This window comes from Ranitomeya imitator, chromosome 6, assembly GCF_032444005.1.
Source record: "Ranitomeya imitator isolate aRanImi1 chromosome 6, aRanImi1.pri, whole genome shotgun sequence".
Lineage (NCBI taxonomy): Eukaryota > Metazoa > Chordata > Amphibia > Anura > Dendrobatidae > Ranitomeya > Ranitomeya imitator.
This window is the reverse complement of record NC_091287.1, coordinates 42964451-42991903: the sequence shown is the minus strand read 5'-3', so window position 1 is coordinate 42991903 and position 27453 is coordinate 42964451. Positions and strand designations below refer to the sequence as shown.

At 41.3% G+C, this 27453-nt stretch overlaps 1 protein-coding gene across 2 annotated transcripts in view; it reads left to right on the top strand.

The window, feature by feature from the left end:
• Positions 1-17381, top strand: part of PIP4K2A (phosphatidylinositol-5-phosphate 4-kinase type 2 alpha) — a 153399-nt gene extending 136018 nt beyond the window's left edge. For both annotated transcript variants that reach the window (XM_069729555.1, XM_069729553.1), the window contains 6 exons: positions 4290-4436; positions 6773-6811; positions 9848-9961; positions 10261-10504; positions 14635-14738; positions 16724-17381. In XM_069729555.1, coding sequence (XP_069585656.1) covers positions 4290-4436; positions 6773-6811; positions 9848-9961; positions 10261-10504; positions 14635-14738; positions 16724-16804 — 729 coding nt within the window. In that variant the 3' untranslated portion in view covers positions 16805-17381. The remainder of the gene's footprint in view (positions 1-4289; positions 4437-6772; positions 6812-9847; positions 9962-10260; positions 10505-14634; positions 14739-16723) is intronic.
• The last annotated feature ends 10072 nt before the right edge of the window (positions 17382-27453 follow it).

The window sequence follows — 27453 nt, the reverse complement described above, 5'->3', positions numbered from 1 at the left end:
TGGTGTAAAGGCAACACAGCTCATCACCCTGAACACACCATCCCCACTGTCAAACATGGTGGTGGCAGCATCATGGTTTGGGCCTACTTTTCTTCAGCAGGGGACAGGGAGGATGGTTAAAATTGATGGGAAGATGAATGGAGCCAAATACAGGACCATTCTTGAAGAAAACCTGTTGGAGTCTGCAAAAGACCTGAGACTGGGACGGAGATTTGTCTTCCAACAAGACAATGATCCAAAACATAAAGCAAAATCTACAATGGAATGGTTCACAATTAAACGTATCTAGGTATTAGAATGGCCAAGTCAAAGTCCAGACCCAGAGCTGAAAACTGTAATCGCAGCATAAGGTGGCGCAGCAAAATATTAAGTTAAAGGGGCCGAATAATATTGCACGCCCCACTTTTCAGTTTTTGATTTTCTACAAAAATTTAAAATAACCAATAAATTTCGTTCAACTTCACAATTGTATTCCGCTTGTTGTTGATTCTTCACCAAAATTTACATTTGGTATCTTTAGGTTTTGAAGCATGATATGTGGGAAAAAGTTGAAAAGTTCCAGGGAGCCGAATACTTTCGCAAGGCACTGTACCACAGACATTTAGGACATGTGTTCAGATAGCTGTGAACCCTTTTTTGACTTCTTATCCCACTCATTAAAGTCTTCGATAACCCCTTTAATTATGACTATGACTAGAAATTTAAAAGTATGGCAGTAGAGAGTTTGTGCAGGTAACTATTACTGTGCAGAATTATTAGGCAACTTAATAAAAACCAAATATATTCCAATCTCTCGTTTATTTCCACCAGGTAAAACAAAATTTAGAAATAAATATTTCTGACATGCAAAAACAAAACAAAAAAAATGAGTGACCAATATAGCCCCCTTTCTTTATGATGACACTCAGCAGCCTCCATCCATAGATTCTGTCAGTTGCTTGATCTGTTTACGACCAACATTGCGTGCAGCAGACACCACAGCCTCCAGACACTGTTCCGAGAGGTGGACTGTTTTCCCTCCCTGTAGATCTCACATTTTATGAGGGACCACAGGTTCTCTCTGGGGCTCAGATCAGGTGAACAAGGGGGCCATGTCATTATCTTTTCTTCTTTGAGACCTCTACTGGCCGGCCACGCTGTGGAGTATTTGGAGGCATCTGATGGAGCATTGTCCTGCATGAAAATCATGTTTTTCTTGAACGATACCGATTTCTTCCTGTACCACTGCTTGAAGAAGTTATGCTCCAGAAACTGGCAGTAGGTCTGGGAGTTGAGCTTCACTCCATCCTCAACCCGAAAAGGTCCCACAAGTTCATCTTTGATGATACCAGCCCATACAGTACCCCACCCCCACCTTGCTGGCGTCTGAGGCTGGTTTCATAGTTGCGTTTTTTGCCGCTGCGTTTAAACGCATATAAACGCATGCATTTTTTTCCCTATATTTAACATTAAAAACGCATGCTTTTTTTTGTACGCGTTGGCCGCGTTTGACGACGCATGCGTCGTTTCTATGCTTGCGTTTTTTTGTGGAAATGCAACATGTAGTAATTTCTAGAGGCCTTTTTTGCCGCAAAAAAACGCATTGCTGTCTATGTAAACGCATGTGTTTTTAAGCACATGCGTTTGGTTGCGTTTTTAAACGCATGCGTTTCAATAGAAAAAAACAAGTCTACACACTGATAAGCCACCCCCCACCATCAAGGTGATAAAGGGATCCAAACCCTAACCTTAACCCTAGGGATCCTAACCCTACCCCTAACCCTAGGGATCCTAACCCCTAACCCAACCCCTAACCCTAGGGATCCTAACCCTAGCCCTAACCCTATCCATTTCTATTTATAGTGGGTTTTCTAGTTGATTTTTATGATTGGCAGCTGTCACACACTAAAGATGCTTTTTATTCCAAAAAATATTTTTTGCTTTACCACATTTTGAGAGCTACAATTCTTCCATATTTTGGTCCACAGAGTCATGTCACACGCCCTCTGTAGTCCCATTGGCGGTGTCTGGATCTTGATTTTTCTCTTGTGAAATTTCTCATCATGCGTATCAAAAACGCAAACGCAGGAAAAAACGCATGTAAACGCGTAAAAACACGGCGTTTTTTTACCGCATACGAAAACGCATGCGTCTAAAAAATGCAGCATTTGTACGCATTTACATGTGTTTTTTTCACCACCTACGGATGCGTTTTAAACGCTGCGTTTTAAAACGCAAATGTGAAACTAGCCTGAGTCGGAATGGAGCTCTCCGCCCTTTACTGATCCAGCCTCTGGCCATCCATCTGGCCCATCAAGAGTCACTCTCATTTCATCAGTCCATAAAACCTTTGAAAAATCAGTCTTAAGATATTTCTTGGCCCAGTCTTGACGTTTTATCTTATGTTTCTTGTTCAAAGTTGGTCATTTTTCAGCCTTCCTTACCTTGGCCATGTCCCTGAGTATCGCACACCTTGTGCTTTTTGTTACTCCAGTAACGTTGCAGCTCTGAAATATGGCAAAACTGGTGGCAAATGGCATCTTTGCAGCTTCACGCTTGATTTTCCTCAATTCATGGGCAGTTATTTTGTGCCTTTTTTGCCCAACACGCTTCTTGCGACCCTGTTGGCTATTTGCCATGAAACGCTTGATTGTTCGGTGATCACGCTTCAAAAGTTTGTCAATTTCAAGACTGCTGCATCCCTCTGCAAGACATCTCACAATTTTGGACTTTTCAGAGCCTGTCAACTGTCTCTTCTGACCCATTTTGCCAAAGGAAAGGAAGTTGCCTAATAATTAAGCACACCTTATATAGGGTATTGATGTCATTAGACAACACCCCTCCTCATTCCAGAGATGCACATCACCTGATTAACTTAATTGGTAGTTGGCTCTCGAGCCTGAACAGCTTGGAGTAGGACAACATGTATAAAAAGTATCATGTGATCAAAATACAACTTGCCTAATAATTCTGCACACAGTGTAGAACTGTAGATGCAGTCAGGCCCAGCAGTGATGCTAATGTAGGATTTAAAGGGAAAGGATTGAATTATGCACTCATAACATACCCTAAACAGTTTTATTTTTTTTTAAACAACACTGTTGTTTTAAAATCCTACAAAACTTTCTTCAGCTTGCGGAAATGGGTTCAGTCTTATGCCCCCTTTACACATCCATATAATACCGATACCGTAAAAAACTGTACCAGTGTCATCAGAGTTTTGGATCAGTGTGCCAGCCGTTATTTTTCCCGTTATGGCTTAAGAAAATTCAGTTACAAAGCTTCTCCTATAATTTGCACGTTAAACATGGATTGCATCTGTGTTCTGTTCGTGTTTTACACAGACCTATAGACTTGTATTGGCCCTTGTCATCCATGCTGCTGGTAAAAAACGGACTCGTGAACAGCACCATAGATTATAATGGGTACTGATGGTATCTGTGGAAAAAAAAAAAGGAAAAGGAAGCCACGTACTGGAAATACGGACATGTGAAGGAAGCCTTAAACAAAGATCTTTGGGTGCAAATGTAAAATCCTTAGCTGATTAGACATTTTTAAAGGGACTCTGTCACCTGAATTTGGCGGGACTGGTTTTGGGTCATATGGGCGGAGTTTTCGGGTGTTTGATTCACCCTTTCCTTAACCCGCTGGCTGCATGCTGGCTGCAATATTGTATTGAAGTTCATTCTCTGTCCTCCATAGTACACACCTGCGCAAGGCCAGATTGCCTGGTGCAGGCGTGTACTATGGAGGACAGAGCATGAACTTCAATCCAATATTGCGGCCAGCATGCAGCCAGCGGGTAAGGAAAGGGTGAATCAAACACCCGAAAACTCCGCCCATATGACCCAAAACCAGTCCCGCCAAATTCAGGTGACAGAGTCCCTTTAATTCCACTGTAGGGCAAAAAGAATTTTTATATATATATATATATATATATATATATATATATATATATATATATATATATATATATATATATATATATATATATATATATATTTTTTTGCCTCCATCTGAATCAATCAAATGTTTTTTTGGTTTTTTTTACTGAATGTCTCATATTAGAATAGCAGAGTTGACTACAATATTATTTACAGCAAAACAAAAGGCCTACCAATGTGTACGGACTTTAGAATATTGTTTTGACCGCCCATCGGATGATTTAAGGCTTATTGATATGCATGACTGCAGCGTTCCTGATCTGTTTGGCAAACGTATGGCTCGAGATCAATGAGAATGCCCCCGATAAGTGGTGTTCTGTTCTTAGTCTTATTTATTGTTTTTCTACTTTTGTCTTTTGTCCATAGTTTATTGTTGAATGCCATGGAAACACCCTTCTACCCCAATTTTTGGGCATGTATCGGCTAAATGTGGATGGTGTCGAAACGTATATGATTGTCACGAGGAACGTATTTAGCCATCGACTTTCTGTGTATAGGAAATATGACCTAAAGGTAGGTACGATGTCGGTGTGTGTATGGTGGAATTGTGTGATGTGGACGTCACTGGAATAATGAAGTATCATTTGTGATTACGGCTCTTACATTTCTGATGTTGGAATTTTGCAAACAGTCTTTTCCAGGTTGGCCCTATGTATAAGGGGTTGGCTACTACAACCGCCACTTTTTTGGGTCCTTATCTTCGATATGTTTTTTGCAACCTTTTCACGTTAGTGTCAAGTGTATTAATTCCATGAAGAATGACAATGCCTTTTTTTTTTTTTTTTGTACTTAAATTAATCTTTTTGGTGCTAGAAATCATTTTTGTAATTTGGGTTTAATTAAAAATGTTGCACCTTGTGACTTTTATAGCCTTTGTGTTTCACTATGTACTATTGGATGCAGAATGAGTTAACGAAGAATTGATCAGTGAGTTTGTTCTGACAGTCTGATGGCGTTTGTAGTCCTTTTATCTGTTTTTTTTTCTGAGCTCCACTCAGCTGATTTAGGACCACAGACCACATCAAAGTTTAAATGTGCAGGGAAACAAAAAGCCTGAAAAAGCCAAATTGTGCAACATTTTTAATAAAACCCTATGGCAAAAAAAAATGATTTTTAGCCAAAAATGAATACCTATAAGTAAAAGAAAAACTAAGATAAAAAAGGGGAATAAATGAGTGGTGGATCCTTTACCAGAGTTGTGCAGAAAAATTACACCACAGGAGAAAAGAACTTCTGACTGATTTAACGAAGCATAAAAATAAAAAAAAATTTGGGGTTTTTGATGAGATCTCTGATGACTCCGATACAAGCAGGTTTTTCTATAATTCTCTCTTCTGGACTTTTTCTGTAATCAGGCCAAGGAGCCTTCTGTAGGCGGACGTCTGACGGACGGGAATTGTGCCTATAAGGGAAGGAAGGATGAGCGGCTTTTATCCAGCAATCAGCAGCAGAATGTTCAGTGTACATTTTTTTTTTCGAAGTTCATGAATTATTTATAGGAGCTTTCTCCAGTCTTATCCTAGAAATAATGATTTATTCTAGATCCACTCATCAATAATTTCTGTATGTCGAGTAAAAGTCAAATTGACCTTTGCAATTAAGTCATTGTATGGTCTATAATGCTTCTCTCCTGGAACACGGAAACATTATAACTGAATATGGAGACAGTATTGAAGGTTTGTTTTGTTTTTTTAAGTTATCCAGTTTTTTCTCCTGCTTTATTCTCGCTGCTCCCCTGAGTAAAATATAAATAAATAAATATATATATATATATATATATATATATATATATATATATATATATATATATATATATATATAATTATAAAAAAAAAATTTTTTTTTTTCTTAATCCTCCATAAGAGATCAGCCTTTTTTTTTCTAGTACATTTCATGTTCTTCATCCAAAGGGTGTTGCTCAAAGGAACCTCTGGGCGTGTCCAGAAATTGTGAGCCACGCCCTCTTGGCAAAGACCATAAAATATCATAAATCATAAAAATAGTATCTACTATATAATCATCTTATTCTGTCTGTTTGTCTGTAACGGAAATCCCGCATCGCTGATTGGTCACGCCAGCCGCCCGTGACCAATCAGCGACAGGCGCAGTCCGGCCGCGAATTGGCACGGGATTTGAACCACGCTTCTCTGATTGGTCGCGACCCATCGGCGATATTGGCCCGGAATTTAACCAATTTCGTTCAGTTGTATTAAGTTCTATGAGCAATAAAATTTAATGATGATGTATATATTATACCCGGAAAATCCTGTGTATTCATTGCATTATTCTTAAATCTTCATAAATAAACTACAGTACATACATATTCTAGAATATCCGATGCGTTAGAATCGGGCCTCCATCTAGTATAAAAGATTGACCATAAAAATAAAATAAAATATAAAAAAAAATACTGACCATAAAAATGTATAATAAAATATTGACCATAAAAATAAAATATAATATACTCTCCATAATAATATAAAAAATATTGTCCATAGCAATTCATAAATTAAAATATAAAATATTAACCATAAAAAGTAATACTAAAAAATAATAAAATATATTGAACATAAAGGTTCATTAAAAATATAATATTGACCATAAAACTTATATATATCATATTAATGGGATATATATACGGTATATATGTGTGTGTGTAAAATATATTTTATTTTTTATAGTATATTTTAATGTTGAGGTCACAGTGGTGGGGCCTCCAGCAATCAAACATTTATGGCCTATCCTGTGAATAGTGATAAATGTTCTTTGTAGGATTTAATATTTAATATTGCTGGACATTATAAATCATCTTAATGCTTTAACCATCATCTCTCCTTATAATTCTATAGGGATCCACTGTGGCAAGAGAAGCCAGCGACAAAGAAAAGGTACAGTGCATATAATTATTATTATTAACCACGGGACCTATAAAGAAGTTGCAGACCTTTGACGACAATATAAATATAATTTTTCTTTTAATTGAATGTATTTGGGGCTGAAGATCATTTTTTTTGCAATAGCTCTTCATTAAAATTTTACCACCGTTGGGCTCTTATTTATTTTTTTTCCCTGTACTGTACTTTAGTGTAGTCTGTGGTCATAAATCAGTTAAGAGGAGCTAAAATAAAAAGACAGATAAAAAAGTACAAACTCCATGTCAGACCAACAGAATGAGGTCACTGATGGACACTCAGTTAACTCATTCTGCAGCCGGCAATAGACAGTACAACACACAAGGTGTAGAAAGCAAACTGGGCAAAATTTTTAATTGCAAAAATTATTTTTAATTCTATTAAGCGAGAAAAGGCACAATTGTGTAATTATTTGCACAAAGAAAAATTCTAAAATCCAAAATTCTAAATCTTTTCTAATACTGGAGAAATCCCTTTGGGTCTGTTATACTCCAGCATCATTTTTTGAAGCACCAAAAGCTTAAGAAAAATGCTAGCGATGTTTTCCTTTGAAGCGTCTTTTTGGACGGCATTCCTGCCAGCATATTATTTATTTATTTTATTTTTTTGTAACTCCATATATAACATAGTGGCAGGTTCCAATGTACTCCGCTAACTATAAAGGCTCGTCTAGATATCAGTATTTTCCACGCGCTAGAAAAATGGACCAATTATTTTGATCAGAGTTTGGTCCGATTGTCATCAGTTTTTCTTAGACGTGGAGAGAAGAAAAAAAAAAAAATTCTACACCTCCATTCTGACTGTCCATGAAAATCTGACCCCACTCGGATGTCATCCGAGTGCAGTCCAAATTTTATTTATATTTGCATTGCCGATGTTGATCCTATTCTCGAATCAAAACCAAACACGTCTCTGATATTTTGGACCCATAAATATATGGGATAGATACAAGTTCTATCTGTGAAAAAAAAAAACAAGAAAATTGGACACGTGAACAAGCACTAAAGCAACATAACTTTGTAAAAATTATTTTTTTTATTTTTTTTTATACTTTTTTGTTTCGCAAAATTAAATTCAGCGATTTATCATCCACCTGGAGATCCTGGGAGAATTGTGCAAAGTTCTCCTTATTCCAATGTGCGATTTCCTTCTTATCCAGAATGAATCTGACATAACCCATGGAGTGTCCACATTTTTTTGGCCGTTCTGGAAGTGAATGTGATTGGTTATTTGGGTTGTTGCATTGTTTTCTCGCGCACGTGTTCTCCTGACCATGCCCATATGATGTTCCATATTGTATTTATAGCTGATTGTCTCCAAATATGTTCTTGGTCGGCCGTTCTCCTCTTCATCTTATCCGACCTCCTACGGTTGACACATTCTTGCATCTGTTTTGACTTTTTCCCCTTCTCCCAGAAGATTCATTGTTCATTGATAGGACATCACTCAGGAGCCCATCGCTCAGACAGATTAGCATGGGAGGAAGCACTTAGCTCCCCGGTGGCCCGGTCTTTTCAGAGAGGAGGTGCAGCTCCGGTATGGCCTAAAAGTAGTGGTTTCAGTTCGGCGTACTTCTTTTTCAGTACTGACAGTCTGGGCGCGGTGCCAGGACGTCAGCTGCTCAGTGAAGAATACAAAATGGGGGGAAAAAAGTGTACGACGCATTCCTCCCGGGATGGAACATCTCACTAAATTCATTGTATCGCTTTTCCTAACAGATCAAACACATATGTTATCCAATCGGCGCACGTCAACGCTCGATTCCCTGCAGCGTCGCTTTCTAGATATAGGAAATAACCTTTAGATTAACTTTGGCCGATCTGCACACATTTGTGCCAATTCTATTCTCCTAGATCAGCTCACAATATGAAGGGAATATCAAGAAAAAAAAATGAAGCAAATTTGCAAATACCGTAGTTTAAATTTTCACATCCTTTTGTGTTTACAGCTCCCATGCTTAGCCATGTGTCTCCATGGTATCAGACAACAAACGAGCCATGTGTAGTCTGATCCTTCAGTACATCTAATTTTATTATTTTCTAATCTAACAAATGCACCTTAGGAAGAATTATTGGACTGCGGATGCAGAGCATAATTGTAGGCTCGGATTAACCAGGCTTGTTGGCATGAAAACATATAGCCCCGCGCAGGAGCTGTGGACACAAAATGTTTCAAATTAAAGAGGTTGTCCCCTTTCGGAACATTTTCGTCGTCCCTGGCCGCAGTCTGTTACAAAAAATAAAAATAAATGAAAAATGGAAATGTGCTTTACTCACAGTCTGCGGGTCCATGGCTTGGTTTCTGGCGCTGCTCCCGATGTCCCTTTTGGGCTGTGACGCTGATGTCACATCGACAGCTCGTCAGCCAATCAATGAGCTCAGTCGATTTGCCCATGTTGATGGGATACCCCCATCAGAGCCGCTTAGTTAATACTGAACATAGGAGCACTCGCGGAGACTCTGCGCTGGACCTGGGGACAATGAGTAAAGCACAATTTTGTGTTATTTTGCAACAAGCTGCAGATGGTGATGAAGATTTTCTGAAAGGGAAAAAACATCTTCAAGATTTTGTGCAAACTTGCTTCATTTTTCATTTCCAATACATGGAGAAAATGCTTGCAAACGTGGACATACACGAAGGAACTTAGTAGGTAACTATAATATCCCATTTAAAATAATGTCCAAGGACCTTTTCATGTAGAATAGTTGTGTTTAAAAATTATTTTGAGCAGCTTAGCTGAACATATATTTGTTCTGAATGGGGAGACGAGAGAAAGCGACTACACACACTGCTGGTGGCAAATTATCTTCCCTGGGATAGGGCAGATTGAAATCCATCTGCCCAATCATCTCTTTCCCTGAGTCAGGAGGTCCCCATATATATTGGATAGCAGGTTTGGCCCTCTTAGCTATGATATTAGTTGCTAGTGAATTGTTCCCATAGAGTATCATTACTGTAGGCATCATGTAAAATTTTACATAGATTCAGAGATTATTCTGCATTTTCTTTTAGGCCAAAGAGTTACCAACATACAAAGATAATGACTTCATCAATGACGGTCAAAAAATCTGCATTGATGAAGATAACAAAAAGATGTTCCGGGAGAAGCTAAAGAAGGATGTCGAGGTGAGACTCATGGTTTTGTGTCTCCGACGCATTTTGAGCTTGCTGACTACTTGGAGTCCATTAGAACCTGCAAAGTGGAAAAAGTGGCAACCATAAGGGTTTCTTGTGGATGAGGTGCTAACGGGAAACGGCAGATACCTGCCCTCTAGGATAGGATGATACATGGGTCACCAATTGAGGATTCTTGCCTATTAGCCTCATATCCACTGGTGACTGTTGTGATCTGCCGATTGTCAGGGAACCCGAAAATAGATTCCTTTGTGTTCCCTTCTAACTTGTAACTGCATTTTGGTTTCTAGTTTTTGTCCCAGTTGAAGCTGATGGACTACAGCCTCTTGGTGGGTATCCACGACGTGGAAAGGGCAGAGCAGGAAGATGTAGAGAGTGAGGACAACGATGGTGAAGAAGAAGGAGAAAGTGATGGAACGCATCCGGTGGGCACTCCACCAGACAGCCCCGGAAACACATTAAACAGCACAAAGCCACTTCTTCCTGGGGAGTTTGACCCAACCATTGATGTGTATGGAATAAAAAGCCATGAACGTAAGTTCTAATTCTTTAGAACATTATTTTTTTCAGCCCATACTTGGGACGGCTTATGTAGGATGTGTCCGTGTCTAGTGCAGGCATCTGGGCAGCCTTCATTGATCTTACGGTGCGGTTATTAGCAAGGTCACATATCCTTTCGTATGGTTGCTTTACTGACGTCTTCTTCATGTGGATTTAATAAGAATATTTATTGATTATATCATCATACTTGTAGATTTATTTATTGTTGATACTTTTTTGCGGGGTCAATTAATTTGGTAGCAGAGATTCATTATGTTCTTGTTGGGGTGAGGTGACTTTTGTCTTTTTTCTTTTTTTTTTCTCTGGCTGGCTAACTACCGTATATACTCGAGTATAAGCCGACCTGAGTATAAGCCGACCCCCCTAATTTTGCCACAAAAAAACAGGGAAAACTTAATGACTCGAGTATAAGCCTAGGGTGGAAAATGCAGCAGCTACCGGTAAATTTCAAAAATAAAAATAGATACCAATAAAAGTAAAATTAATTGAGACATCAGTAGGTTAAGTATTTTTGAATATCCATATTGAATCAGGAGCCCCATATAATGCTCCATACAGTTTATAATGGGCTCCATAAGATGCTCCATATTAAAATATGCCCCATATAATGCTGCACAAATGTGGATTATGGCCCCATAAGATGCTCCATACAGATAATTGCCCCATATAATGCTGCACATGGCCACATAAGATGCTCCATACAGACATTTGCCCCCATATCATGCTGCACATGGCCACATAAGATGCCCCATACAGATATTTGCCCCCATATCATGCTGCACATGGCCCCATACTGATGCCCCATACAGATATTTGCCCCATATCATGCTGCACATGGCCACATAAGATGCCCCATACAGATATTTGCCCCCATATTATGCTGCACATGGCCCCATACAGATGCCCCATACAGATATTTGCCCCATATCATGCTGCACATGGCCACATAAGATGCCCCATACAGATATTTGCCCCCATATTATGCTGCACATGGCCCCATACAGATGCCCCATACAGATATTTGCCCCTATATCATGCTGCACATGGCCCCATACAGATGCCCCATACAGATATTTGCCCCCATATCATGCCTCACATGGCCACTTAAGATGCCCCATACAGATATTTGCCCCCTTATAATGCTGCACATGGCCACATAAGATGCCCCATACAGATATTTGCCCCCATATCATGCTGCACATGGCCCCATACAGATGCCCCATACAGATATTTGCCCCCATATCATGCCTCACATGGCCACATAAGATGCCCCATACAGATATTTGCCCCCATATCATGCCTCACATGGCCACATAAGATGCCCCATACAGATATTTGCCCCCATATAACGCTGCTCATGGCCACATAAGATGCCCCATACAGATATTTGCCCCCATATAACGCTGCACATGGCCACATAAGATGCCCCATACAGATATTTGCCCCATATGCTGTTGCTGCGATTAAAAAAATAAAAAAATTACATACTCACCTCTCAGGCCCCCGGAACTTGCTATACTCACCTTTCCCGTTCCACTGCTGACCGCCGCTGTGTCTTCCCATCCTCTGCGCCGACGTTCAGGAAGAGGGCGGCGCGCACACTAATCACCGCCCCCTCTCACCTGAGCGTCACTACGGAAGACACAGCGGCACTGCCGATGGCACGAGGAGCAGGTGAGTATCGCTCACTGCCCCCATCATACTTACCTGTTCCTGGCGCCGTCGCTGCAGATCTGTTCCCCAGCGCCGCATTTTCTTCCTGTAGTGAGCGGTCACCGTTACCGCTCATTACAGTAATGAATATGCGGCTCCACCTCTATGGGAGGTGGAGCCGCACATTCATTACTGTAATGAGCGGTACCATGTGACCGCTCACTACAGGAAGAAGCTGCAGCGCTGGAAGAAGCAGGGACATGTAGGGACCGCGCCAGGAGCAGGTAAGTATAACTAGACAGCCCCTGCTCCCCCTCCCCTGCCGACCCCTGGGTATGACTCGAGTACAAGCCGAGAGGGGGACTTTCAGCCCAAAAAAGTGGGCTGAAAATCTCGGCTTATACTCGAGTATATACGGTAATCATGGGCATATTTTCGCTTGATAATATAATAAAGATATATTCTTATATATTCTTCAATTTTTTTCCCAGTAGTTTGGGTTGTGCTAATGCCCATGTTTTGGCGTAAGTTTTAGCGTATATATGGGCCTTTTTTTTTTTTTGGAGCCTTTATATTTGTGGGATTTTGCCATTATAACCCCTTAGTGACGGTGCCAAATTTCTGAAATCTGACCAGTGTCCCTTTATGTGGTAATAACTCCGCAATGCTTCAACAGATCACAATGATTTTGAGATTGTTTTTTTCATGACATATTGTACTTTGTTAATGGTAAATTTATGTTTATATGTTTTGTGTTTTATTTATTAAAAAAATATCAGAAATTTGACAAATGTTAACTTTGCAATTTTCAAACTTTGAATGATTATCGCTTTAATCCAGATCGTTGTACCACAGCAAAACATCAATATATAACATTTCCCTCATGTCTGATTTGCATCAGCACCAGCTGTAAGACTGTATAGTCCATGCTTATACCACCTATTGGTTTGCTTAAGGTACCTTCACACATAACGATATTGTTAACGATATCGTTGCTATTTGTGACGTAGCAACGATATCGTTAATGAAATCGTTATGTGTGACAGCGACCAACGATCAGGCCCCTGCTGGGAGATCGTTGGTCGCTGAATAAAGTCCAGAACTTTATTTCGTCGCTGGACTCCTGCTGACATCGCTGGATCGGCGTGTGTGACACTGATCCAGCGATGTCTTCACTGGTAACCAGGGTAAACATCGGGTAACTAAGCGCAGGGCCGCGCTTAGTAACCCGATGTTTACCCTGGTTACCATGCTAAAAGTAAAAAAAAACAAACACTAGATACTTACCTACAGCCGTCTGTCCTCCAGCGCTGTGCTCTGCACTCCTCCTGTACTGGCTGTGAGCACAGCGGCCGGAAAGCAGAGCGGTGACGTCACCGCTCTGCTTTCCGGCTCACAGCCAGTACAGGAGGAGAGCAGAGAAGCAGAGCACAGCGCTGGAGGACAGACAGCGGTAGGTAAGTATCTAGTGTTTGTTTTTTTTTTACTTTTAGCATGGTAACCAGGGTAAACATCGGGTTACTAAGCGCGGCCCTGCGCTTAGTTACCCGATGTTTACCCTGGTTACCGGGGACCTCGGGATAGTTGGTCGCTGGAGAGCTGTCTGTGTGACAGCTCTCCAGCGACCAAACAGCGACGCTGCTGCGATCCGGATCGTTGTCGGTATCGCTGCAGCGTCGCTTAATGTGAAGGGGCCTTTACATTGTGGCAAACATTTTTTGCATCTTTTGGTATATAATATTGCATTTTAGACCACATTCGCCTTTCATAAAGTCACACCTATTTTCAGTAAAGCCTAAAACATGTAATAAAGTCAAGGATAAGTCAGGAAAGACCATTTTTGGTGCAAATTGTGCTAGAATTCTCCAGTTGGCTTGCTAAATCTCCTCCAATGTTTTACAAGAAATCGCAACTTTTTTATTGTCAGAGGACAATAAAACAATCCTTCTCTAAGAACTGGCCCAATATTTATGGACATAACTGTTTATCACTCATGGTAATTCTGCTTCATGTCACCTGTCTTATCCATGGTTTTTCCTTTTTTTTTTTCTTCAGCAATATCTTATCAAGGTTGCCAACTTGATTTTGTATTTTTATTTTTTGGACTGTTTATCAAAAAATTATGAACGGACACATTGGAAAAACCATAATAAATCATTATCATTACAAGTGATCCATGTCTACAGCTCATAATTCTGATATGAAGACATCCGCTGCATTCACTGCAAACTGTAAAATTATGAGATTTACAATAAAAAAAAAAAATCACAGATGCCTGAAATTTTTGTTACGGGCAGTACAGAAAGTGCCCTATTTTTATGAACTGTCCTGGATTTTCTGTTCACTTCTCCAGGACACTTTTCTGACACTTTTTTTTTTTTTTTATTTAACACTAAGCCTTAACCAAAAAATGCTGATTAAGGAATTATTTTTTGTGTGTTACTTTACAGATGCTCCAAGGAAGGAAGTTTACTTTATGGCCATTATTGATATCTTGACTCACTATGATGCGAAAAAGAAAGCAGCACACGCAGCAAAAACTGTTAAACATGGAGTAAGTATCATAACTAAAACTACAGAGCATTTTCATTTACCCTTTCTTGTTGCTTATGAACCTCTAAGGGTCCCATTCATATGACGCTTTATGTTTGCGTTTGTATATACAGTTGTGGCCAAAAGTATTGACACCCCTGCAATTCTGTCAGATAATATTCAGTTTCGTCCTGAAAATGATTGCAAACACAAATTCTTTATTATCTTCATTTAATTTGCCTTAAATGAAAAAACATAAAAAGAATTGTTCTAAAGCCAAATTGGATATAATTCCACACCAAACATAAAAAAAGGGTGGACAAAAGTATTGGCACCGTTCAAAAATCATGTGATGCTTCTCTAATTTGTGTAATTAACAGCACCTGTAACTTACCTGTGGCACCTAACAGGTGTTGGCAATAAGTAAATCACACTTGCAGCCAGTTGACATGGATTAAAGTTGACTCAACCTCTGTCCTGTGTCCTTGTGTGTACCACATTGAGCATGGAGAAAAGAAAGAAGACCAAAGAACTGTCTGAGGACTTAAGAAACCAAATTGTGAGGAAGCATGAGCAATCTCAAGGCTACAAGTCCATCTCCAAAGACCTGAATGTTCCTGTGTCTACCGTGCGCAGTGTCATCAAGAAGTTTAAAGCCCATGGCACTGTGGCTAACTTCCCTAGATGTGGACGGAAAAGAAAAATTGACAAGAGATTTCAACGCAAGATTGTGCAGATGTTGGATAAAGAACCTCGACTAACATCCAAACAAGTTCAAGCTGCCCTGCAGTCCGAGGGTACAACAGTGTCAACCCGTACTGTCCGTCGGCGTCTGACTGAAAAGGGACTGTACGGTAGGAGACATAGGAAGACCCCACTTCTTACCCCGAGGCTTAAAAAAGCCAGGCTGGAGATTGCCAAAACTTACCTGAAAAAGCCTAAAACGTTTTGGAAAATGTTCTCTGGTCCGTTGAGACAAAAGTAGAGCTTTTTACTATTTCTTCGGGTCCCAGCTTATTCGGCAAGCTATAGCGCTTGCCGAATAAGCTGCAAAGGGAACCCGGATACATGGAGCGCGCCGGCTGATCGGTGCTGCATGTGTCGTCACTGTGTCACTGTCACAGCACATGCACGGAGAGCTTGTTTGTTGTCGCAGAGAGGAAAGAGCTGCAGAGCTGGTGGTGCAGGCACTCACCCTTATAGTTTACCATAGGTGTAGAAAGTGAGCTCCCAAATCAGTGGGGGGAGGGTTAGCAATCTGCGATCACCAAGCAAACATTTATAATTGTAATACCCCTTTAAATTTGCAGCCAAAGTCTAGGACAATCTCTTATACTGTATTACATACCGTATTTTCCGGCGTATTAGATGACTTTTTAACCCCTGAAAATCTTCTCAAAAGTCGGGAGTAGTCTTATTCGTCGGGTACGGCGTGTGCAGGGAGCGGTCCTGTATGGTTCTCAGGATCTGGAGGAGAGGAGACTCTCCTTCAGGCCCTGGGATCCATACTCATGTAAAAAAAAAAAATATACGGTATATGGATATACTTAGCTTCCGACGGCTCTCAGCGGTGCACGTGGCGGCTTCTGTTCCCAGGGATGCATTGCGCGAAGCACCGGAGATGATGTCGCGGTCACGCGACCGTGACATCATCTCCGGTCCTTCGCACAATGCATCCCTGGGAACGGAAGCCGCCACGTGCACCGCTGAGAGTCGGGAGAACTCCGGGGGCCTTCGGAAGGTAAGTATATCCCTATTTTTTATTGTTATTCTTTTTTTTTTTACATAAATATGGATCCCAGGGCCTGAAGGAGAGTCTCCTCTCCTCCAAACCCTTGGGAACCATTCAGACCGTACACGCCGTATAAGATGACCCCCATCTTATACGCCGAGTATATCCCAAACTTTATATTTTATATGGAAAAGTTGGGGGTCGTCTTATACAGCAGAAAATACGGTATATCATTATTTCCTGCTGTAAAACCTTACTATTTTTTTTGCTTTCAGGCAGGTGCGGAGATTTCCACTGTTAATCCCGAACAGTATTCTAAGCGCTTCTTGGACTTTATTAACAACATCCTGACGTAACGTCTTCTGACGCCAAGAGAGATCGAGGAGATGAGACCGACATTATTGCAATATGGGTGGAAAGACAGACAGACCGGGCTGTAACTCATGCTCACCATGCAGATAAAGACCCCAGGCAACTTACATCTTCTGGCCAAGATGACGTGTGTGGGGGAAATTACTAATATCCGTCGCTTCCTGGCATAGTCCTAGTTATTTTTTATTTTCATTTTTTTTCTTTCATGTTTTAATTGAAGAAAGACATTTTGAATCTGCTTTACAAAGTTGCACAAAAAAATAAAATTATAATGCACAGATGCAAGAATCCACAATAAGATAAATGGATGAAGTATATGGATCCCACCGGAGAATGGTGCATGTGAAGTCTGTACGAAACTGTAAACTGTAGATCAGTTTATTTTAATTTTATTATTTTTTTTATTAGATTTGTTGAGTCAGTATTCAATGCAGATAATATTACCGGAAAGAGAACGTGCAAAAAAAAAAAAAAATTGCTAAAGTGAACTGGTGCATCGGCAAAAACCTTGGTGGCGGAATTTTTGGATTTGGGATGGAACTTTTTTTTTTTTTTTTTAAACAGACAAGAGACTGCTTAATGATGATTATTGGGAACGTTGATGCCATAATGACAATGTACACGATGAGTCTTTACACTTTTGCCACAATGATCTGCACTTCACTTTGTCCGGGGATTGCTTTGTCATTTTTCAGAGGTGTCGCTGTACTAGCCACTTAAATATTACTGAGACATATTTGCTTGCATAGTTTTACCCCAGTAACATTAATGCTGATTTTTCTATAGATTTCCAAGGGGCGCGGAGATTGATCGAGAACAACCGTTTACATTGTTAGTGGAGGGCATTTCTCATTATGTTCTCAGTCTATGATATCTGTGCCTGCGGTATCCTCGTCTGTTTCCAGTATGTTCAATAGACTTTTTTTTTTCCATTTATGTGTTACAAGAAAAAAAAAAAACAGCATCGAACAATGATGTGGATTTGGGGTCTGGGCACTTTTAAGGTCTTGCTAATTTTTTGTCATTTTCGTCCTTTTGAAAGGCTTACAAGGGTACTTTCCCTAATTTCTGTTACAATATTACCAGTAAATTAATAAAAATAACTTGAAACCAAATAAAAACCACTTTTACTGGGGACAAAGTATCGGGATTTGAAAGTGTTCTTCCCATTTTTATAGATGAATATTATCAGATAGTGCTTGTAAAAACAAACAAGCATTTTTACAATTTACTGCTTATTAGAATTTGAAGCCGTTCTTCAAATATTGAGATTCTGCTTTTGTTTACAGCTTGTTGCCCAGGTGACCGACCACCACTGCTGCTGTCTGGCTTGTAAGCATGGCACTGAAGCTGGCAAGGAATTAGAAGTGTCTAGCCAGGGTGGTCGGCTTCCAAGGCAACGCACTGAAAGCAAGAGAAAAGTGTTGGTTTCTCAAGAATGGCTGAAAATGTTAATAAACTGTAACTTGCAAAATTGCTTCTTTGTGCATTTACTATCTGATAATACCTCTTTATGAAGACGGGAATAACCCTTTATAGCTCAGTTCCATCCATTATGGAATATACATGAGCAACCTTGGAGGATATTCACACTAGAAATCGATGTGCTTGGTGCAAAAATAAATCCAGATAAAATGTTTGGTTTTTTTAGCTGCTGAAATCTCTGAAATTAATCTTTGACTTACATTTCTGCAATGAAGCTGTAAGTTCTCCCACGTATTCCAGCTGATTGTTGGGGTTCCCATTGGATGTAGAATATCATCAAAAAGTTAATTTATTTCAGTTCTTCAATATAAAAAGTGAAACTCCTATATTCTATAGAGTCATTACAGACAGAGGGATCTTTTTCAAGTGTTTATTTCTGTTAACGTTGATGATTATGGCTTACAGCCAATGAAAACTAAAAAGCCATTATCTCAGTAAATTAGAATGATTAACAAAACACACCTGAAAAGGCTTCCTAAGCATTTAGAAAGGTCCCTTAGGCCGGGATAACACACAGCGAGATACGACCGAGTCTAGCAGGTTAAAACCAAGCTCTGGCACCGGCACTTCGGAGCGGAGCGTGCAGCTCCATGTATTGCTATGCGGCTGCACGCTCCGCTCTGGAGTGCCGGTGCCAGAGCTTGGTTTTTTTTTTTAAAAGGATGAAAAGGAGCAGGCATGTTTGATTGTAAGGTGCCATAAAAGGCTTCATCTCGGAGGTGGATCTAGAATGGCTAATATCACCAATCTTCCAATGAAAGGAATATTTTAAAGAGAATAACTCATTACCTGGGACAGCCTTGTATTCAATATACCCGAGTATAAGCCGACCCGAGTATAAGCCGACCCTCCTAATTTTGCCACAAAAAACTGGGTAAACTTAATGACTCGAGTATAAGCCTAGGGTGGGAAATGCTGCAGCTACCGGTAAATTTAACACCTATCTGACCTCGGACGGGATAGTACGTCCGAGGTCAGATCCCCTGCTTTGATGCGGGCTCCGGCGGTGAGCCTGCATCAAAGCCGGGACATGTCAGCTGTTTTGAGCAGCTGACATGTGCCCGTAATAGGCGCGGGCAGAATCGCGATCTGCCCGCACCTATTAACTAGTTAAATGCCGCTGTCAAACGCAGACAGCGGCATTTAACTACCGCTTCCGGCCGTGCGGCCGGAAATGACGTCATCGCCGACCCCCGTCACATGATTGGGGGTCGGCGATGCGTCTCCATTGTAACCATAGAGGTCCTTGAGACCTCTATGGTTACTGATGACCGGTGGCTGTGAGCGCCACCCTGTGGTCGGCGCTCACAGCACACCTCCATTTCTGCTACATAGCAGCGATCAGCAGATCGCTGCTATGTAGCAGAGCCGATCGCGTTGTGCCTGCTTCTAGCCTCCCATGGAGGCTATTCAAGCATGGCAAAAGTAAAAAAAAAAATGTAAAAAAAATAAAAAAATATAAAAGTTTAAATCACCCCCCTTTCGCCCCAATCAAAATAAATCAATAAAAAAAATATAAAATCTACGCATATTTGGTATCGCCGCGCTCAGAATCGCCCGATCTATCAACTAAAAAAAAAGCATTAACCTGATCGCTAAACAGCGTAGCGGGAAAAAAATTCAAAACGCCAGAATTACGTTTTTTTGGTCGCCGCGACATTGCATTAAAATGCAATAACGGGCGATCAAAAGAACGTATCTGCACCGAAATGCTATCATTAAAAACGTCATCTCGGCACGCAAAAAATAAGCCCTCAACCGACCCCAGATCACAAAAAATGGAGACGCTACGGGTATCGGAAAATGGCGCAATTTTTTTTTTTTTTTTTTTTTTTAGCAAAGTTTGGAATTTTTTTTCACCACTTAGATAAAAAATAACCTAGTCATGTTAGGTGTCTATGAACTCGTACTGACCTGGAGAATCATAATGGCAGGTCAGTTTTAGCATTTAGTGAACCTAGCAAAAAAGCCAAACAAAAAACAAGTGTGGGATTGCACTTTTTTTGCAATTTCACCGCACTTGGAATTTTTTTCCCGTTTTCTAGTACACGACATGCTAAAACCAATGATGTTGTTCAAAAGTACAGCTCGTCCCGCAAAAAATAAGCCCTCACATGGCCAAATTGACGGAAAAATAAAAGTTATCGCTCTGGGAAGGAGGGGAGTGAAAAACGAACACGGAAAAACGAAAAATCCCAAGGTCATGAAGGGGTTAAAAAATAAAAATAGATACCAATAAATGTAAAATTAATTGAGATATCAGTAGGTTGTGTTTTTGAATATCCATATTGAATCAGGAGTCCCATATAATGCTCCATACAGTATGATAGGCCCCATAGGATGCTCCATATTAAAATATGCCCCATATAATGCTGCACAAAGGTTAATAATGGCCCCATAAGATGCTCCATAGACACATTTGCCCCACATAGTACTGCATAAAGGTTAATAAGGGCATTATAAAATGCTCCATAGACACATTTGCCCTGTATAAGATGCTCCATAGAGATATTTGCCCCATATAATGCTGCACATTGCCCCATAGAGATATTTGCCCCATAAGATGCTCCATACAGATATTTGCCCCATATGCTGTTGCTGCGATTAAAAAAAAAAAATGACATACTCCCCTCTCAGGCCCCCGGCAATTGCTATATTCACCAGTCCACGTTCCACCGACGGCCGCCACTGTGTCTTCCCCGTCCTCTGCACTGGCACTCAGGCAGGGGGCGGCGCGCATTCTAATGGCATCACCGCGCCCTCTGACCTGAGCGTCACTGCAGAGGACGGGGAAGACACAGCGGCGGCCGTCGGTGGAACGGGGAACGCGCACTGCGTTATACTCACCTGCTCCTGGTGCGGTGCAGTCCCTGATTCTCCGGTGCCAGCAGCTTCTTCCTGTTTTGAGCGGTCACATGGTACCGCTCATTACAGTAATGAATATGCGGCTCCACCCCTATGGGAGTCCATATTCGGTACCATGTGACCGCTCCCTACAGGATGAAGCTGTCAGCGCCCAGAGAACCAGGGACCGCGCCAGGAGCAGGTGAGTATTATTAGACAGCAATTTCAGCCTAAAAAAATGGGCTGATATTCTCGGCTTATACTCGAGTATATACGGTAATAAAATCTAAGCCTCGTCCTTTTTTTTTTCTCCACATCTTCTAATGTTCATGTCTTATTAAAGAGGACCTGTCGCCAATTCAAAAGTGACCAGTTTTGGTTACTACGCACAAAACGCAACTTATGTTCCCGTGCGGTCAGCGAGCGCGTCAAAACAACGCATCCTCATCCATCCGCATGTCCTGCATACCCAATGTTAAAGATAGGTACTCAAGACTCATGCAGCAGTATGCGGAAGTAGGCAGGGCTTAACGGAGGACGTACACAGCCCTCCGCAAAGCCCCCGAACGCAAATGTGAACTTGGCCTAAGGTATTGTGGGGCACGTCCTTTTATTTTTTCTGTGTTGCACTATGGGTATTGTTGGTCAGCATCATACAGAAGGAGAAAGTACACGCCTCTGGTGATAACGATGTGATAAAACGCACCTGGACTTAACTCAAATTAACTCGAGGTGTCAAATACTTTGATTGCTAATATCTCTTCAACGAAGAGGGGAACTGAAAAACAAAAACATTTTATTGCATCGTGTCTAGTTCAACGTGAAAGATTTATTAAGTCTTCATTCCAGGTACACTAGCGGGTCTGGGTTACATTGATTTGGTGGTAGAACAAGTGGTACAGCCATTTCTCCAAAGTGTCCAAGGATCCGTTTTTCAGCATGACAACGCTGGACTGCGTGTTGCTCGTAGTACTGTGAGCAGCCAGTGTGGCCTAAACGTGCTTCCATGACCTGCAGCATCTCCAAGATTTGTTTCCCATCGAGCACGTCTAGGAATGTCATTGGTCGGCATTTACAAAGGGAGCTGCCAGCAGCGGATCTTGGTGATTTACTCAACTGCATTCAGCACAGCAGACCATTCCTTAGACACCCCCATGATGTGTATGACCTATTAATATGGGCATACAGGTAATAATAATCTTTATTTTTATATAGCGCTAACATATTCCGCAGCGCTTTACAGGTTGCACACATTATCATCACTGTCCCCGATGGGGCTCACAATCTAAATTCCTTATCAGTATGTCTTTGGAATGTGGGAGGAAACCACGCAAACAAGGGGAGAACATACAAACTCTTTGCAGATGTCGTCCTTGGTGGGATTTGAACCCAGGACTCCAGCGCTGCAAGGCTGCTGTGCTAACCACTGAGTCACCGTGCTACTAGTCCTACCTGTCTGCCTCATATTCATGGTCTTGTGGAGAAATGTCATATTCTGTCTTTATGTTAATGATTTCTTCCAGGCTTCGGGGCATGCGGTGCCTATAAGAAATCCCTGCCTCTGCTCTACATTACAATGCTACCCCCCTCTCATGCACGTCAGTTCTGGCCCCAGAATCCTGCGCCCTGCACTCCCTCAGATATCCACTCCTCATCCTCCCTTCTGTGGGCACTGTAGTCAGGGATTTTCTGACCAGGTGCCGGTGAGTCACTGGGACCTCCAGTATGCTCTCCCCTACTTCCTCCCTGCACAGTCATCGCTAGGAACCATGTGTACATAGCGATGACTATGCAGGGAGGAAGTGAGGAGAGCACCTTATTGGAGCGCACACCGGAGGTCACTAGAGTGGAAGTCGCCTGCGCAGAAGACCCCTGAATGCAGTACCCATAGAAGGCAGGATGAGGTATGTACTTCTGAGGGAGTGCAGTGTGCAGGCCCGGGATTCCCGGGGCCATAACTGACGGTGATGGGAGGAGGGTAAGTATTACAATGAAGACAGTGGGCAGGGATGTCTTCAGGGCAATGCACGTCCCAGAGCCTGGAAGAGATCATTAACATAAAGACAGAATATAACATTTCACCACACGACCATTAATATGAGACATACAGGTACGACTGGTGTAACATTTCTATTACCTGTATGCCCATATTAATCGGTCATATACATCCCAGGGGGTAACAGATTCCCGTTAATATCCTCACTGATCGCACCCAAGACTGTAAGTGTGGAAATTTCTGCACTTCGTGCTCATACTCCACAATGAATAAATTGAGATCTTTTAAAAATCTAACTTCCATTTTTTTCATGATTTGCTTATTACTAATATGTCTATCCATCCTATAAGTTCCATAATTCTGCACATTTTCCTTCTTAGTGTTGTAATTTTAACGTTGACCAATATATAATGAAATAAAGCAAAAGAAACGACAAAAATAATGGTAATGCTACATTTTCTATTACAGCTCACATGACCTTATAACTATGGTGCATACACACCTGGCAAACACACCTGGCCACAAGAGGGAGACAAACAACACATGACATTCCCAGTTCACATTATAGAATTAACAAAATGTTAAAATGATTTTATTTTCAGATTTTTTAATAAATTGGTAAATGAAGCTTCCTAAGAAACTAACAATAATTACACTATTTCTATGGTCAAGATCATGTCCCTGATATATTTAATTAATTATTTTTTCAGATAATTTGTATGTCCTTTCCATACTTGTAAATTTTTCATTAAAAAAAATGCTAATAGGTCCACTAGCTGTCTATGAAATTGGCTTTTTCACGCTCAATGGGTTAAAGAAAAGATGCTGCTCTTCTCCTTAGAAATGGAGTGATGATAATGCAGTAAATCTAATATAAAAAATAATGATAATATAAATTATAAATATAATAACAACTTTGTAAAATACATGCAATATCCAATCTGGTACCATCTCTCTTTGCTTGCTTGTACCGAAGCTGGACCGCTTATATAGCTCAATTCTGTGAAACAGCATAAAAAATATATTGCAGCTCAATATTAATTTTTCATAAGTGCTGCTGTCTTCCTGGTGACCAATTGGGTCATAAAAGCAACTTTATCTTTGGACTTTTAACAGGCAGGCAAATAATATTAATGCTTTTAGAATGCGCACATATATACAGCATCTTAACGGGGTTGTCCAAATTAAACTTCTCTAAATCGTTCCATTTTCAGGACAAAGAACTGAAGCGTTACACAGCAGCCTCTGAAATCAGGATGTCTTCTGTGTGATGCAGTAATGATCTGTGTCCGCCAGGGGGAGAGCTGCTTGTTCCAGTGACTACACGCTGGTAAATAAAGGAGGGTCCACACTGGAGGGTTTATATATTCTTAGTGGACATTCAAAAAAGGGTGACACATAATTACATAATTACATTGCAGCAGCACAAAAGGCAAAATCTTGCAGAAACGTGGTAAGATAAAAACCCAATAAAATATATGTGCACATGTTCGGTGAGGCCAACACATCAGAAGGTATAGTTGCAGTTCTTTGTAAATCCACAAATAATGGATACTGATATCATTTGGCATAACTCATCAAGGTAAGCTCAGCTATGCTTGGTCAAAAGTTTGCACAAATTTGTTCATGCAATTGTTTTCCTTTTTCTTATTGGAGCGTGCACATTCTAGATTAAGACTGAAGGCAACAAAACCACAAAGGGACACATATGGAAACGTGTAAAGAAACCTGAAACAAACCAGAATGTGTGTTAAACCTTAGATTCCTGAAAGTGCCACTCTTTCACTCTGATAAGTTTTATACCCCCATAGGGTATGTGCCCACTATCCGGAACGAGCAGCGCTTTGGATGCAGCCTATGTTCACTGCATCCAAAGCGTTGCCAGCTATTGAACGCAGGTAAATCCGCATGTGTTCACTGAACCATGTGTTCACTGAAAGATGTCAGTGATTTCCCTGTCCACGGGTGATCCGCAGGTGACTATGCATGTATAGTGGATGTTGGATTTCTAGAACTCCCACTATACTGTAACAGCTGGCCACATGTTGCTGAGCCCTATATGCCAAAATGAGGACCACAACAGGAAAGGAAGATCAATAATTACCTCTGCTGCAGAGGATAAGTTCATCGGAAGTACCAGCCCCCAAAAATGCAAATCAACAGCGCCTCAGTTAAGTCCTCATAAATAATGTGCAGATAAAAAGTAGGCATCAACTGTCCAGAGGAGACAGAGAAACAGCCTTTATGGTTTATTTGCTGCAAAGAAGCCACTACTAAGGACTGCGAATGAGAAAACACTTGACTTTGGACCAAGCAATACAAGGACTGAATGTTAGATTATTACACATTTTTTATAGCGCCATTTATTCCATGGCGCTTTACATGTGAAAAGGGGCAAATATAGACAAATAGAATAAACATGAGCGAAAAACAAGGCGCACAGGTACAGAAGGAGGGAGGACCCTGCCCGCGAGGGCTCACAGTCTGCAGGGGATGAGTGAGGATACACAAGGAGAGGGTAGATCTGGCTGTGCAGCGGTTCAGTGAAAATCTGGTGTGATTAGTCAAAATTTGAGATGGCTGGTCTGCAAATGTGTGGTGCCCACTTTTGAAGCATGAAGGGGGAGGTGTGATGATATGGCATTGCTTTGTTGGTGCTACTGTTGATTAAATTCAAGGCACACTTAGGGTACCGTTACACTATACGATTTACCAACGAATACGACCTGGCCGTGATCGTTGGTAAGTCGTGTGGTCGCTGGAGAGCTGTCACACAGACAGCTCTCCAGCGACCAACGATGCCCAGGTCTCCGGGCAACCAGGGTAAACATCGGGTTACTAAGCGCAGGGCCGCGCTTAGTAACCCGATGTTTACCCTGGTTACCAGCGTAAAAAAAAACAAACACTACATACTTACATTCCGGTGTCTGTCCCTTGCCGTCTGCTTCCCGCACTGACTGACTGCCGGCCGTAAAGTGAAAGCACAGCACAGCGCGCTGTGCTACGATCTGCTATGACGTACGATTCTCAGCAGGGTCCCTGATCGCTGCTGCGTGTCAGACACAGCGATATCGTATGGATATCGCTGGAACGTCACGAATCGTGCCGTCGTAGCGATCAAAATGGCACTGTGTGACGGTACCCTTAGAGTAAATTCACATTTGCGTATATGTGCGCAGCGTATCATCTGCAAACACATGCAAAAATGTGTGCAAATGCATGCTTAAGCAGCGCTTTTTATCCGCATCAGCTTACGCATGACGGCATAAAAAACGCTGTGTGTGCATGCGTTTTTTGCCTGCGTTTGCGTTTTGCATTCGATATTTCCAGGAGGGCATGTCTCAATGGGTTACTGGACATGCACAGTCTGTAGTATGCTAGCGCATTGAACGCATGCGAATGCAAGACATAGACAGTAATGCTTTTTTAACGCGCTCATCCACATGTGCATGCCTGCGTATTTTTGATGGATTTTTGACGCTTCAAAAAAATGCAACATGTTGCGTTCGCCAGACCCGGCCGCACACCGAGAAATGATGCATGCAGACGCATGCGAACTGATGCAAACGCATGTCCCTGGTACGCCATGTTAAAGATTGGTACGCATGATGCATGCAGATCTGTGCGGATGATATGCTGCGCACAGAGACGCAAATGTGAAATCACCCTTATCCTGCATGACTGCCACAGCATTCTGCAATGATATACCATCCCATCTGGTTTCCGCTTGTGTGGCAACAGAACAATGACCCATAACAAATCTCTAGCCTGTGTAAGGGCTAAGTGGCTAAGAAGTAGAGCGATGGAGACTGCGTAAAGATGACTTTGCCTCCACAATCATCCTACCGTAACCCAACTGAGATGGTTTGGGATGAGTTGGACCCAAAGAGAACACAAGGCAGCCAACAAGTGCTCAGCATCTCTGGGAACTCCTTCATGACTCTTCGAAGCCATTCGAGGTAACCACCTAATGAAGCTGATGGAGAGAATGCCAAAGGAGTGTAAAACTGTCTTCACAGTAAATGGGGGCACTTTCAGGAATCCAAGGTTTTACACATATACTGGTTTGTTTCATATTAGATTCTTTCCACCTTGTTTTTATGTGTTCCTTTGTGGTTTTGCTGCCTTCAGTTTGAGTCTACGATGTGCACATTGCAAAAACAAAAAAACAAAACTTGGCTCTACCTTGCTTCCCACTGAGTTCTGTTATCTAATAATCATACATTTTCTGTAGCCAGGTAATGCTACGTTTTTACACGAGGCGCTGAGCCATTGAAAAAGCGTTTAAACAGTTCAAGAGAAAAGTGT